At 26.9% G+C, this 14685-nt stretch overlaps 1 protein-coding gene across 1 annotated transcript; it reads left to right on the top strand.

The window, feature by feature from the left end:
• The first annotated feature begins 3562 nt into the window (after window positions 1-3562).
• On the top strand, window positions 3563-14620 carry LOC145751693 (uncharacterized). Its single transcript, XM_082567885.1, has 23 exons — window positions 3563-3664; window positions 3843-3996; window positions 4381-4509; window positions 4773-4841; window positions 4946-5135; window positions 5301-5388; window positions 5529-5668; window positions 6195-6321; window positions 6498-6590; window positions 8345-8414; window positions 8599-8856; window positions 9612-9832; window positions 10039-10214; window positions 10374-10449; window positions 10555-10702; window positions 11250-11408; window positions 11518-11696; window positions 11838-11912; window positions 12330-12497; window positions 12617-12703; window positions 12814-12921; window positions 13235-13407; window positions 13580-14620. The coding sequence occupies exons 1-23, from the start codon at window positions 3635-3637 to the stop codon at window positions 13692-13694; spliced, it is 3033 nt and encodes a 1010-aa protein (XP_082424011.1). The 5' UTR covers window positions 3563-3634; the 3' UTR covers window positions 13695-14620.
• The last annotated feature ends 65 nt before the right edge of the window (window positions 14621-14685 follow it).

The raw sequence follows: 14685 nt of genomic DNA, 5'->3' as shown, positions 1-14685 counted from the left end.
GAAAAATTTTAAATTCATTTGGTTTATTTAATAAAACAAATGATTTTAAATTTCAGGATCAGTCGAACCAGAAACCTGCCCTACTTGCAATCAACGAATTGTAACGACACAACCTGGTGGTATGTTTATCTTTTATTCACCAAAAATAATTTCTCCTATTTTTAAAATAAGTTTTTATAATGCAATTTTTGGTCGTGTAGTAAATAAATGTGAAAAATATGTCACCCTGAAATATGTAACATCTCGCTATAGAACTGACTGTTAAATATTTTTTGTGTGTTTAGAAGTTAAACTGTGGATTACAACGTGGTTACAATAGACAAAAATTCGTTTGTACTTTACGAGTAAAAAATAGTTAAGGGTTTAATAAATTAAATTTTTTAAATTTTACAGGTGCTAATGCTGCTGAAACTTTAACTAAGGGACTTGAAACGGCGGACAAGGCAATGGGCTGCTGTAATAAAATGATGGATTGCGTTGGAAAAGTTGACGACATAGCCGGAGAGTCCTAATTTAAACTATCACAGTCTTACGTAGCTGTTAATTGCACTATACCTTTTATAATCCTTGTTTAGTATTTGTTATTTTTGATATTTGTAAATTAAAATTCTATATTTTATAAAAATGCGTTTACTTTTGATTTTTATCATGTTTAACTCTTGCTGTTGTAAAAGTAATAAAAAACAGTCGTTCAACGCTTTGGGTTACCCAACGTTTACTTTGTTTACCGGGTTGCCATGTCAATATGTTAGCAAACACACTGTTTATTAATATCATTAAAACTCAAGACATGCTTTTTATTGATCTGAAGTGTTTGAATTCAAACTTAAATTATTGACGGTTATGGGTGGGACAATATTATGTCAATCAATGAATAAAGAAAGTTTATTGGTTACTTTTATTTACGCCTACCTATTATTTGTTTAGGGATTCCAAAGGCCACGCTTTTTTTATTTTTTTTTATTTTTTTGATTTTGGTTAGTGTTTTAGCGATTTTGGTTAGTGTTTATCAAATACGACAATGCATAGTCTTGGTTACTTTTTGGTTACTTTTATTTACGCCTACCTATTATTTATTTAGGGATTCCAAAAGCCACGCTTTTTTATTTTTTTGATTTTGGTTAGTGTTTTAGCGGAAAATTTAAAGGGAACTCTATATCCTTTAACACCTACTTCATGCTGCTTACTTTATGCATTGTCGTATTTAAAAATACCTACGTCTCAATTTCATGTTAAAATATTTCTATCAATTAAAATCAAATACAATATAAATTTATAATAAAGTTGTTACGTTTTTTTTTGTATCTTTACAAGGCTATACATTTAACTATTTTATTGACAATGTGCAGTAAACTATGAACCTAACTGAAAGCCAAACATTGACATAAAAATAAAACTTCGTTATTCTTTTATATAGTAGTATTAGCATATAGGATAAACATTTCTTATCATAGTTTTTTGCTTACCTTGACTGATAAGACTTGCAATGTTTTAACCATAAAAAAATAGTCTACTCAATTTTGGATAGCTGCTGCAATTAGCATGGGCTACAAGTTTAAAAATGTTTTGGGTATAAGATCGAATAAGAATCGATATATAATTACTTCGCGCTGTAAGATAACTTTTAAATCGTTTCTAGCAATGCAAATAATACTTTTTATTTAGATCAACAGCCTTCCAATAAAAATAATTTATAAAGCAAAGTTTTAAAATATTGTTTTCATATACAAATAACAAGATCACTAGAATCTTAAAATGAACAACAGAATTTTCGACAATACAAACATGGCTGATTTAAATCAATTATCGCAGGAAGGTAATAAGTAAAAAATAAACCCAAAAGCTAATGTAAATTTATATTATCACGTTAAATACATTAAATTTCCTTCTTTTAATTAAAGGTCGTTACCACAGAACCAGGTATTATTGTTTAAAAAATAAAGTTTTATGGTTTAGAAAATAAATATATTTTTTAAGGATTTTATTATTTATAGATGTATCTTTACAAAAGTTCCAAAACTGTTTTTAATCTTAAAGTCTAATTTTTTATCCTAAATAAAACACTTAAATTAGTTTTTTTTAATTTAATTTGTTAGTTTAACAAAGATTTACTTTATTAACCAAAAAATAACTATTTAAAAGATTTTAAATTTATTTGGGTTTTTTATTAAAACAAATGATTTTAAATTTCAGGATCAGTCGAACCAGAAACCTGCCCTACTTGCAATCAACGAATTGTAACGACACAACCTGGTGGTATGTTTATCTTTTATTCACTAAAAATAATTTTTACTATTTTTAAAATAAGTTTTTACAACGCAATTTTTAGTCGTGTAGTAAATAAATATGAAAAAATATGTCACCCTAGTTAGTTTAACAAAGATTTATTTTTTATTCTATATAGAAAAAAACACAACAGAACAAGTTAAAGAAGCGGTGAAGAAAGTACAAAAAGCACGCAATTGTATAGAACGCATAAGGGATTGTTTTGGGAGGGTTCAAGACATAAAAGCAGAAATAGAAGAAATAGCTGAATAATTTTGATGTATCGTTTTAAGTTTTTGTAAATTTAAAATAAAACAGTAATTTTGTTTTATTTGAATTCTTATCAATTTATATTCTAGATAAATTTATATCAAACTTAATAATTACAAATACATAATTTACAATGGAGTTTCTTGATTATAAATTTTGCTATGGGAATTGTGCAGCATTCTAAGTATTAAAGTTATGGCTCCTTTAAAAAATATTAAAAAATAGTTTACACTTACTATGTATATATTATTATCATTTTTGCAAACCCTAATCATTGATGTAAAAGAGTTAAAGTTTATCTACTATTTTGTGCCAGATGGTGATTGAATTACAATACAAACAAAATAAATAAGTCACTTATTATGGATTTTTGATGAAGTTAAATTAAATACAAAATTTTACACGGTTTGGTTGGTGATATTGTGTACTTTATATAAGATACTCTCACGTTGGTTGGTGGATATGTCAAGCAAAAATTTAAAAAAAATTACTGATAGTTGTGCGCAATTTTCTGTTTTGCCACCATGTTTTAATTAGCAATTTTTTAATTTAATTTTTTTAAATAAGTTGATTTAGTATATATATGATATTTTTATAATTAAAATTTTATTTCTTTTACGTAACCAGAGTCGTGACATAAATATTTTTTACGAAGCGGTTATAACTTCTGTTTAATTCATTTTGAAAAACCAGCGCGAATGATTGGTCGGTTGCGGAAATACGAATTAAAGTCTTTCTTTGTCCAAATAAGTTCATAAACAAGGGCGAAGATCATGTGGTTATTCAGTTTTATTTAAATTTGTGTGAAGTTACATATGTTAGACAACCTAAGATTGGCGTTTGAAATTAAAAGTAAACATAAAATTGCTGATTTGTCAGTTTAATTTCTTTTTTTAAGCAATATCAGATTTTGAGATTACTGAGATTCAGATTTAGACACTTTGCCATTAGACATCAACGTTTAAAAAGCTTTTATAAAAATGTTAATGTGTTAACCTTTTTATCAGCTTTTAATATATTTATCAACAGAACATTTACAGATAAAAAATTAATTAAAATATAAAAGTGCAATTTATTTGTTTGTTTTTGAAAAAGAAATATGTCTGCAGAAATGGATAATTTCACGAAGGTATTTTTTATATAAAATTTAACATGGTTTTGTCAAAAAAAAAACATTTTTTGCTTAGACTTAAGGCAATTATTTTTTTAAATAGAATATTAACAATTTTTTTTCACATGGATTATTTTTTTTAAACATTTGCGAAAAAAATGTTTCATTTAATAGTTTAAAAATTTATTATTTTAAGAAATTGCTAGAGAGGACACAAAATCGCGCTGAAGCGTTGCGCTCGAAAACTCAAGATTTATCAGCAAGAAAAAAGAGACCGTTGGAGGAAAAAAATGAAAATATTTCTGATGCGGTAAAAGTGACAGAAAATAAAGAAATTCCACAAAAAGATGGTAAGATTTCATCATACTTCATTTTCAAAAATTTTATTTGAGCTAAATATATATCAGTGTGTAATTATAAAACAAAAATGTTAGTCAAATAAAAATTTAATACCTTAAAATAAAAGTATATATATATATAACGATTGTTATTTAAATTCTTGCAAATGTTTACCATTTCAAATAGTTATTTACGGTTAAGTAAACTTAAGGCATTAAAAATACAGAATACAAGTTTAAATTATTCTTCATTGCAAAACTTAAATTATTTTAAAGATTTAAAACTTTTGCTACCTTAAATATTAAACTTTTTTTTTTTTTTTAATTTATGTAGCCAACTTTTTTTCTGTTCTTTTTTTATTTTTAATATATTTGTATTAATTATTTAAATTTCAGCTGGTAGCCAGATTGAATCACCAAACAAGCGCTCTCGTTTGATTTTAAACACTGAGCCCGCGCAAGAACATGAGGTCATAGGAAATAATACCGCATCATCAGAGAGTAATTTGAAGCCAGCGAAACAGGGTACATTTATTTGTTTATATTTCAATTGTAATTGTGGTTATGCTTAACTATATTATTAAATTAAAAGCATGTTGTGTTTTAGTGTTAGGTAGATTGCAGGATTATCAAATTTAATCTAAATATATTTATTGATTTATAAATAAACAACATTAATACCATTTAAAAAAAAAATTTGTAAATTAGTAGAGATTTAATAGGCATTTAAGTAATGTGATTATGGTTAAACCAAATAAAAATAATTTAATAAATGTACATATGTTAAGCTAAAGGATCAACAATTGGAGATCGAATGAAAAGGTTGTTGGATAAAAGAATGCAGTGGGAAGCGGCTGGTAGTTACCTTAACATATTTTAAAGCAAAAAGTTATCAAAAAATTTTACTATGTTGTACACAAAATTGATAACTTAAAATTAAAAAAAAAAATTTTTACAATAGACAAAGGCGATGAAGTTGATTTTGATTCTGTTTTGACCCCAGACTTTCATGAGTCACCCCCAGTGGTTTTACCCACCCCAAACACCCCCCAAAGAAAAATAAATGCAGAAAGAAAGGCAAAATTTGCGGCATTGGCACAAGAGATAAATGAGAGAGAAGATGATTTATCTCATCCAGTTAAAAAACAAAGGTAAATTATTTGTTAATTTTTATTTAAAAATCTTACCTTTCTTTCTGTAAGTTTTTTTACCAATAGATGTTTTATTAGTTTTTACTGTAAAAATGCTCTTTTTTGAAAACTATAATTAAAAATATTAAAATTGATTTGTGTAATAATTATTTTTATCTAATTTAGCCCAGAGAAAGTAAAACAGTGGAAACCCCCTACCGGAAGAAAAACTCCAATGAGCCAAATATACGAGAGTGATATTTACAACAAAGAGGTGAAGTGTTATAAATTGACTTAGATTAAAAATAAATTCGCCTTTTACTTTGCTACTGGCAGAAAAATAAGTTTGGCAATCTTTGCAAATTTTTTTTTTACTCAAAAGTAACATATGTTTTTTTAAATCACATTTTTAAGGAAAGTCCAGTAGAGAAACAAGCAGTCACCAAAAATGTTTCCAAGAGAGTTTCGCTCTCCATTGAAACATTGGCCCAATTTGCTGGCAAGAAATCCAATTTGGTTAAACAAAACGAACAAATACTAAGAACCCCTGTCAGGTAATTAATATTAAAAGTCTGAACAATAAATAAAATAGACTCAATCTAATTAAAATTAGTTCTTTATGGTATTAGTCTGCATTTCTGTAGCATATTGTTGTTGTTTTGATTTCAGCTTAGATTAATCCAATTTCCATTTACATGTGTTTGTTTTCCTGTAAAAAAGTAGGTTAATTAGTCCATAGGTTTTTTTAGGGCCTGTGTTAACTTGATTAACTGTATTTTCTGTTTACTTAATTTAATAAAGTTGTTTTTATCACCAACTTAGTAAAGAGTTTCATTTTTTTAGCATGGGCTCTGTAGCTGTAAAAAAGTAATTATATGAAGCTTATGATACCACATTATTAACATGCCCTAAGGTTCTAAAAGCTTTGATTAGTAGTTTTTTAAAATATAATTCCATTTATACTGTTGATAAAATCTGCTTGATTCCTAGTATAAAAATTGCATTTAAAAAAATAACAAATTTTATTTAAAAAAATATTTATGCTAAAAAGCAGAACTTTGCTAACTCTAATTTTTTTAGGATTACCACTGAAGTTCAGGGAAAACTGAACAAAGATAAAATTACAATAAGTTCATGCAAACAACCTTCCAGCCACCAAGTAACACCCACTAATAAAAGTTTACAACAACGTGTATTGGAACTCCAGGTAATGTGAACTTACAATAATTCTACTGTATTTTGTATTACTTTTTTGTCATATTGATTTTTAAAACACCTTTAGTTAATTTAATTTTGTTGACCAGTATGTTTAAATATCTTGGCATTATTGTACTGTATTAATGCCTTCAGGTTATTTTTTAAATTTTTATTTAAATTTTTTAGCAAAATGGTGTGGACAGCAAACTCACCGAACGACAAAAAGAATTAAATAATTTAAAAGATGAAGAAGAAGATAATTCTTTTAACAGTGATCAGGTAACATTATTTTTTATATTTTACTTAAAAAACGAAAAATCCATTCCATATATATATAAATAGAGAGACATAAGTGTAATATCATCTTGAAGTACTTTATGGCACTTACGCAGTTTAGCTTTTTTATCACATTTTATTTCTTATCTAAGAGATGTCAGTAGAGAGTTATTAAGAGGTTTGTGGAACAGTGCTTTGTAAAATACAGAATATTGCAATAAAATTTAGATGTATAAATTAAGTAACAAGCTTAAAAAACAATTTAAACATGAAGCTTATGTATCATGTTTAAATAGTTTTTTGTTTTTTCGATAATAAAATTTTTTTTAATTATTTTTGTTCCAGCAACTTACTTGCTGTTCTTAAAAATGTTTAACCCCTGGTGTATATCAAAATCTATCACTTCATTGTCAGTATAAATTTATATGATTATCTTATCCAGCATAGTAATTTACCACATAATTACTACTTTCTACATTATTTAACATACCAAGCCACTACTTAATTTTCGTGCTCGCATAAAAACATTAATTGAAATGAAATAGTAAATTATTATTATTTATTCAATAAAAAAAAATTTTAGTTTTGAATACGTTTGAATACGTTTCAGTATACATTCCAGATTTAACAATAAATTATAAGGCAGTAGGCTAAGTATAATAGCATTTAGAAAAAATATATTTAAAAAGAAAGGTTTTAAGAATAAAATTTTATATATTTATTTATGTAGTTTTTTTGTGTTTGTTTATAAACAAAAATAATTTTATTTAAAAGTTATATTTTTTTTAAAGTAAAACTACCGCAACATAATAAGTTTTTAAAAAAAGGCGATAAAAACAAAATATTAGTCATACTATGCTACATTGTTTCAAAAAAAAGCAGAGCTATTTATATGCATGTAGAAAACCACATATGCCAACAATATGTTTCCTAGAAATTAATGTCATTTTAAGGGAAATAAAACTATTTATCAATTGATTTATTTTTTTGTCACGATTGTATTCAAGAATTCGTATTACAATAATAATTATCATTTTGATGTAAATAATTTTGGCACAGTCTATCTTTTTAGAAAGTTTATGTAGCTTGTTCGTGTGAACTAGTTTTATAGGCCTACCTGTTTTTAAAGGCTGCAGTATTTAAATAACTGGAAAAATTAAATGTTATATATATATGTTGACTGGAAGGCTATCTTAAATTTAGTAAAAATTAGGCCATTTACATAACATTCAGTTTTTTTTTAAATTGCAAAAAAAAATTTAAAAACTTTAAAAAATTTTTAAATAAAAAAACAATAAGTGATAAAATGTAATCATGTGATTAAGGGTTTAGGTATAGATTTAGTAAATGTACAATGAAATTTAAACTATTATAAATGTAATTAGTGATTTTGTATTATTAAACGATAAAAATTTGTAAGTTTGATACAGGAAGCAATTATGCGCATAAATATGTTTTCTCTTTTAAGGGATAGTAGTTTCCAGCTTTTACTAAATGTAATAAAAGTTAAGCTTAATGTTATTAATGAATAACAATTTGTAAGGTTTTTGTTTACACTTTTGGCTAGTCTTTAATAGGCTTTAGTGATTTGTAAATTTATACCACACAAAATTATTGTTTTGGGATTAAGTGTTTAAAAAGTGCAATACAAAGAGGTAGTAGTAAGTTGCTTTACAAGACAAAATATTTACAGTTTAATTTTCAGGCAAAATATTTACAATTTAACATAAGTAAATAAAACTGTAAATTGATTTAAGGAAAGTGAAAATGAAGAAATGGCTGTAACCGATCCAATTTCCATTATTTCTAACAACTCCCCACAAAAAGGTAAACAGCAATTTCAATTTTAATTCTAAAAAAATATTATTAAAATTTAAACAATATTCATAATATATAAAAATTTGAAGATTTTTGTGTTTAAATCTATTTTCTAAAGGCTTAAACTAATCCTTAAACCCTTAAATATTTTATATTTGGCAGAAGTATAACCGTAGATATTGTTTATTATTAGACTTTCCACATATTACCGTTCAACCATCAGAGGATAACAATTTAAATCAACAAGATGAAAATTCTTCAATGGAGAATAGCCTAGTAGAAGACAACCCAGAAGAACAAACTGCTCACGGAATCAAGGGTAGTGATCAGAACAATGTTTCAGGAAGCCAGGATGAAGAAGAGGACTCGGATGAGGATTTGGAGGGATCAACAATCTCTTATGGAGACAGTATGATGGATGATGAGGAAGTCGGGGAGGAGAAAGATGAAGGTAAGATTTCCTAAATAATTTTCTGTATTTTTTAATTTTTAATTTAACGATTTTAAAAGACTAGTTTTTAGTAAAATATATTTAATTAAGTTGAGGATTAATTTAAAAATTTGTATGTTTTTGGGATTTTCTTAAATGAAGTTCATTTCCTGCTATTAACATTAAATTGAACATAAGAAAGGCAGATAAACAATTAATCAACAAACATGTGACAGAATTTATGACAGACCAATCTGAAATTGAAGCCAGTTCATGTGATTACTCGGCACAAGATAGTTTAAATAACACAGCAGATTGCAGTATAAATTCAAGTATGATTTCCATGGACGAGGAATTTAAAAATTTGCTTTCAGGTTTTAAAGGCTTTAAATGTACCAGTAGCTTAAGTTTTTTTTTTTAGTTTATGCTTTGGCATAGACCCATAAAAAATTGTACTTCCACGTTAGAATATTTATTTTTTAGTATAACATCTTTTTTCCTAATTTTAAAAAACTTTTTGTAGCATATTCTAAAGCTTGAGTTTAGTTTTTTTTTATTTTGTCAGTTTTAAAATTTTAGTTTTTACCGCTTTGCATTGCTTTATTCTAAGTTTAGATGTTGGCTAGAAGAAATTGTTATATTTTAGATATATTGATTGATATTGGTAATGGTAATGTTATGTTAGTTAGTAGTTTGTATGTATATAATTAACTTTAATAATTGGCTTTAGAAATATAAAAAAATTATTAAATTTAAAATATTTTATCTGAACAAAGCTGATGACAACAATGATGAGGACGAAATCGGTGAAATCTCTGCTCAGCAGGAGCAAGATGAGAGTGACCTCATCGACGAGCTCTTTGATGGAATGGAGGAAGTTGAGGAGGAGCTGGGAAGTCCTTCGAGAGCAGAATCCCCTCTTTTGGATGTGGTTATGGCATCTGGATCACTCACAAGGCAGAAGAGCAGGCAGGAGATTAGAACCGAACTGACCACGGTTTGTAAAAAAAGAAATTAAATGTTTTTTGGAACTTGAAACAAAAAACTTTTAAATATTTATTTATTTTGCAAAAAGTCTTTTTGCATAGCCTGCTCCCTTTTTTAACAAATTGTAATATATTTTATTTAGTTTGTTTTTTTAATAAAACTTTAAATTAAATACAAAATACGAAAATTTCTTTAAATGATGAAATAAACTTACAGAGAAATCAAACTTGCAATGAGGCAGAAGACACAAGACAAATAAATGCATCCCGATGTAGAAGACCTCTCGCTCGATCCAACTCCACCGAATCCCTCGCTTCCATGAAAGATCAACCAGTTCAATCATATCCAGTATTCACTCTTGATTCTTACAGAACACAAAGAAAATCTACAAGGTGGCAGATTATTTTTTTCTATAGATTTTTAAGAAAAAAAAGATTAGTTTCAAGTTTGCTTTGTTTTACTAATAAAATTAGGAAATTTGCTGGAACCTTTATTTTTGTAGTTTCGAATGTTTTAAATATTTCAAGTGATTTTTACTTTTGTTTAAACAGGCAACTCGAAAAAGTGGTTCGAAAAGAAAGTATGAGCAGTCTAAAGTCCCCCACCCATCAACCTTCTACTGTTAAGGTATTTTAATTCAATTCTAACTTTCTATATTGTTCATTACCCAACTTAATAATAGGTCTAATATTCACATACATAATAAACACAAAAAACTTACATGTTTTATAGGAACAGGTTGCCGAAATGATGTTACAAGTTCAACAACAACAGAGAGTTATACAACAAGCCAGTGCAGCGTTAAATTGTTGTTACGATGCTCAGCATGGAAAGGGATCGATCACTGAATTGGAAGCAGAAAAATTATTGCTAATTGCAAGTAAGTATTAAAGCTTAAAGTCCTGTATTTGCAATATTTTTATACTCAAAAATTAATAAAGTTGGTGTCACTGAACACAAAAGTGGTTTTAACTTTAAATAATTTCACCTACTTTTCAAGTTATACAACTTTTAAAATTAAAATTAATTTAAAAAAAGGGAAGCGCTATTTGTGATGACGTAGAAAGTACTAGCTTGTAAACATTTACTACGTCACACAAAAAAATATGGTAACCTGGTTTTTTATGTTAATCATTTTCCAGTATTTTTTTAAATAAAATTGTGTGTACCACAGACATCTTTTAAAGGTTCTTAAGGCATTTATGGTCAACCATACTTACGTGCTATATACATCTCTTACAAAATTGCGAAAAACTATAACATAACACTAACATTTTCTCTCCAATCTTTTAATAATTTTTAGTCCATACAAGTCTTATAGAACTTTAAAATAAATTTTGTTTACCGGCACCATTTATTTTATATACATAATACAAACATATTTTTATACCTAACAATATTTTCTTAAAAAATTTGTTAAATCCAAGGTGAAAAAAGACTCGCTCTTCTATCTGAGATTCAAGCAATCAAAAATAAACCCCCAACAATTAACTCAAAGGCATGTAAGGGTAGTATAAGTTTGAGTGACATCAAACTTCCACTCAGGACTGAGTACATATTCTCAATGGCAAGCAAAAAAGATGGAGGTGAGTTTATTTTAATTTGAGTATTTTTTAAAGAAAAATAAAAAAAAATATTTCTTTAATTTTTTTAAAGTCCTGAAAATTTATTTTATTTTTATTTTTTGACCACTAGGTGAGATTCGAGGCCATTATTACTTTATCCTCGTTCGATGTGGAGCTCGGAATATTATGGCGACTCATCTTGCTTCAACTCATGAGTCACTTTCTGCCGACTCACTCGTGTTTAAGAATAAATTTGAACTCAAAAATTTGGACTCAAATTTTAAGATTGATATTGAAGTTTATAGTGTGGTAAGTTAAAAAATTAATTATTTTATGTTTTAAAATAATATTTAATTGATTAGTAAAAAAATATATAAGCTTAGTAAAAAAATTTATAAACGATACAATTTACTAATATATTAATTAAAATAAATTTTGTTTAATTTAAAGAACCATCGTTCAAGAGCTGATGGAGTTCCAAACCAAGAAAAATCAAAGGGAAAATTATCCGGAATTCTACACAAGGTAATATTGATTTTATTCATCACTCTAATGTATTTTTAAAAATTTTTTTTGACACAATAAAAAAATGTGCTCAATTCATTGGCTCCGAAAAATATAACGTTAAATGTTTGAACAACTATTAGACAACCACGAGCAAAAAGTTAGAGAAAGTTTTTCAAAAAACCAAAGCGAAAGTAAATCAAGTTAGAGGCACTGCACAGAGTTATACTTTAAACAAATTAGAAACTCCAACAGTTGTTAGTGATGTTAGTAAACTTTTATGATTTGTTAGGGATAAATTTAAATTCTTTTTGGATGGTTATATGTTAGTTAGTAAATCAGGTTAATTGTGCAGTGACTTTCATTTTGTAAGTCTTCAGATAAATAAAATAGGTTCAATAAATTTTTTATATTTTTTTCTAATTTTTTTATTTTTAGTCACTGACCCCAAGAAAAAACAAAGCTAGAGGGGCTCATCGCCGTGTCTCGAACCACCAAGCAAGCCCCGGGGGTCCAAATGCGATACGCATCAGTAACTTCTCACTTATCGGCAGTGTTGCCATTAAACTTGGAGAAGTTAAACAAAATAAATTTGGCCTAGAAAAGGTTTGTATTTAAAAGAAAATTTTTTTGCATATGAATTTTATTAGGTAAATAATTTAATAGATTTTTTTTTTTTAAAAACTTAAATTTTAGAGTTAAAATGTAACAAATTTATTTTCTAGGTCCCATTTATGTCACCTATATCTGGTCAACTTGTTTGTAATTTTGAAACAAATTTTCAATCTAATGTTGAACAAAGAGGATTTCTGGTAAGTTCTAGAAAAGTGCATTTTTAAATGACTAATTTTAGTTACGTAATTATCATGACAAAGTGATTTTAAAGTTCGATTTTTTCACTTTAAAATGATTTTTTTAACAGACAATGTTTAATGATGTGGGAGGATTGGGGGCGTGGCACAGAAGATGGTGTTACTTAAATCAAGGGGTTCTATATTCATGGACATATCCAGATGATGAGAAAAATAAGGTAAAATTTAAAACCCGCTTCTAATGTAAACATGATATATTATGTTTTGTATCATATTGTTTTTTTAAAGATATGTACATACTCTAAATTACTCTAAATCTATATATATCCTAGCCTTACCCTAATAATTAATAAATGAAAGGAATAATAATACGTCTTATGACAGTTTTTAATTTTTTATAGTCCAGATAGTTAATATATGTTACCTTTACAATTTTTGTTAAATCTCTTATAACTTTTATGGTTTTTAAAATATTTTAACAACTGTAAAGTAGACATATTCCAAACCTCGATCCAATTTTTCCCAATTAAGGAACCACTCAGTCAACTGAAAGTGAGTGAGTGTATTAGTCGTGAAATAAGCATGGTGGGCAGAATAATGTGCGCTCGACCAAACACTTTTGAGATTCGAACAATGAGACCAAGAAGACAAGGAGACTGTGATAATCTTATCTCACAAGACACCGGTTCAGTTATTACCACCAAGTAAGTTAATATTTAATAAGTATGTTCAAGAAATTGGGTGTAAATATTGAATAAAAAGAATTGGCATATTTTTTTACAACTATTTATTAAAATAAAAATCAAAAAAAACAGTTTGAATAATAATTATTCAATTTTTTTGCTTTGTTTTGATGAAGTTCTGTAATATTTTTAGGTATTGGTTAGCAGCAGATACAAAAGAAGAAAGGGTAGTTTGGATTGAAAGCTTAAACCAAGCTCTTAACGATGTCCGTGCCTGGGATCCTAATGCTTTAAAACCTCTTCGTTAGAAATTCAAGAATTTTTTTTATTGGATTCAAATGCCAGGAAAAATATAAATTTTTTGACTGATTTAAGGATAAAAAGTTAAAAAAAAACTATTTAGAATTTTTATAAGTTGATAATGAGTTTTTGTTGATATAAGAATGAGCAATATTACAGAATCAACTGCCAAGCGACTGCCAGTATATTACACAAACCATTAGCCTGATAAACAAAATTGTAAAAAATGTACAGATTCTAACGAGTTTTTATTAATATTAAAAAATGGTGCTTAATTGGTGAAAATATACTCATGCTAACGATATACTGCTTTATATACCAATATTTAACAATAAAACAGCTGCCGTCCAGTAGCAAATAATTGTAAATAATTTTTTTAATTGTTTTGTTTGTCTAGTGTCTCTTATTGGGAATTATTATTATTATATTAAAGGCTTAATATGTTGCAAAATTGTCTTTCGAATGTCAAGTCACTTAACTTAAAAAGTGACTTTTTGATTAGTAGGCTTAGCTACTTAATTTATTGTGCATATTTTTGCTGTAATATGCTAGCATAAAGCAAATCAAAATATTTACTGCACCATATAATGACAACCTATACATCTCTGTCAGATTGTAGTTTAACTGAATACCGAATAAGTACTGCTTTGCTATAGCCTTGCTTGCATGTTATTTTAAAAAGTTAATATATTGAAAACTGATCACATATTTTCAGTGCCTATATTTCTCTTATTCCACTTTTATTGTTCATTGTTCTGCTTTATTTTCAAGTAGTGTACATAATGATTTCTAATGTAAAGGCTCATGCGACAATCGCTAATTATAAAAAAAAACTAATTTTGTCAAGCTAATTCACAACGAAATAATTTTAAATGTTTTCGTAATTCTTGTACAAGTTTGTTTAACCCGTTGATTTCTTACAAATAAACATGTATTTTACACGTCGCATAATTTCAATAAATACAAGTTTAATGTAATTCTGGAGTATTTATTATTAAA

This window comes from Corella eumyota, chromosome 1 (genome assembly GCF_963082875.1).
Source record: "Corella eumyota chromosome 1, kaCorEumy4.1, whole genome shotgun sequence".
Taxonomy (NCBI): domain Eukaryota; kingdom Metazoa; phylum Chordata; class Ascidiacea; order Phlebobranchia; family Corellidae; genus Corella; species Corella eumyota.
The sequence above is the reverse complement of the archived record's forward strand: the minus strand, read 5'-3'. Positions and strand labels throughout refer to the sequence as shown.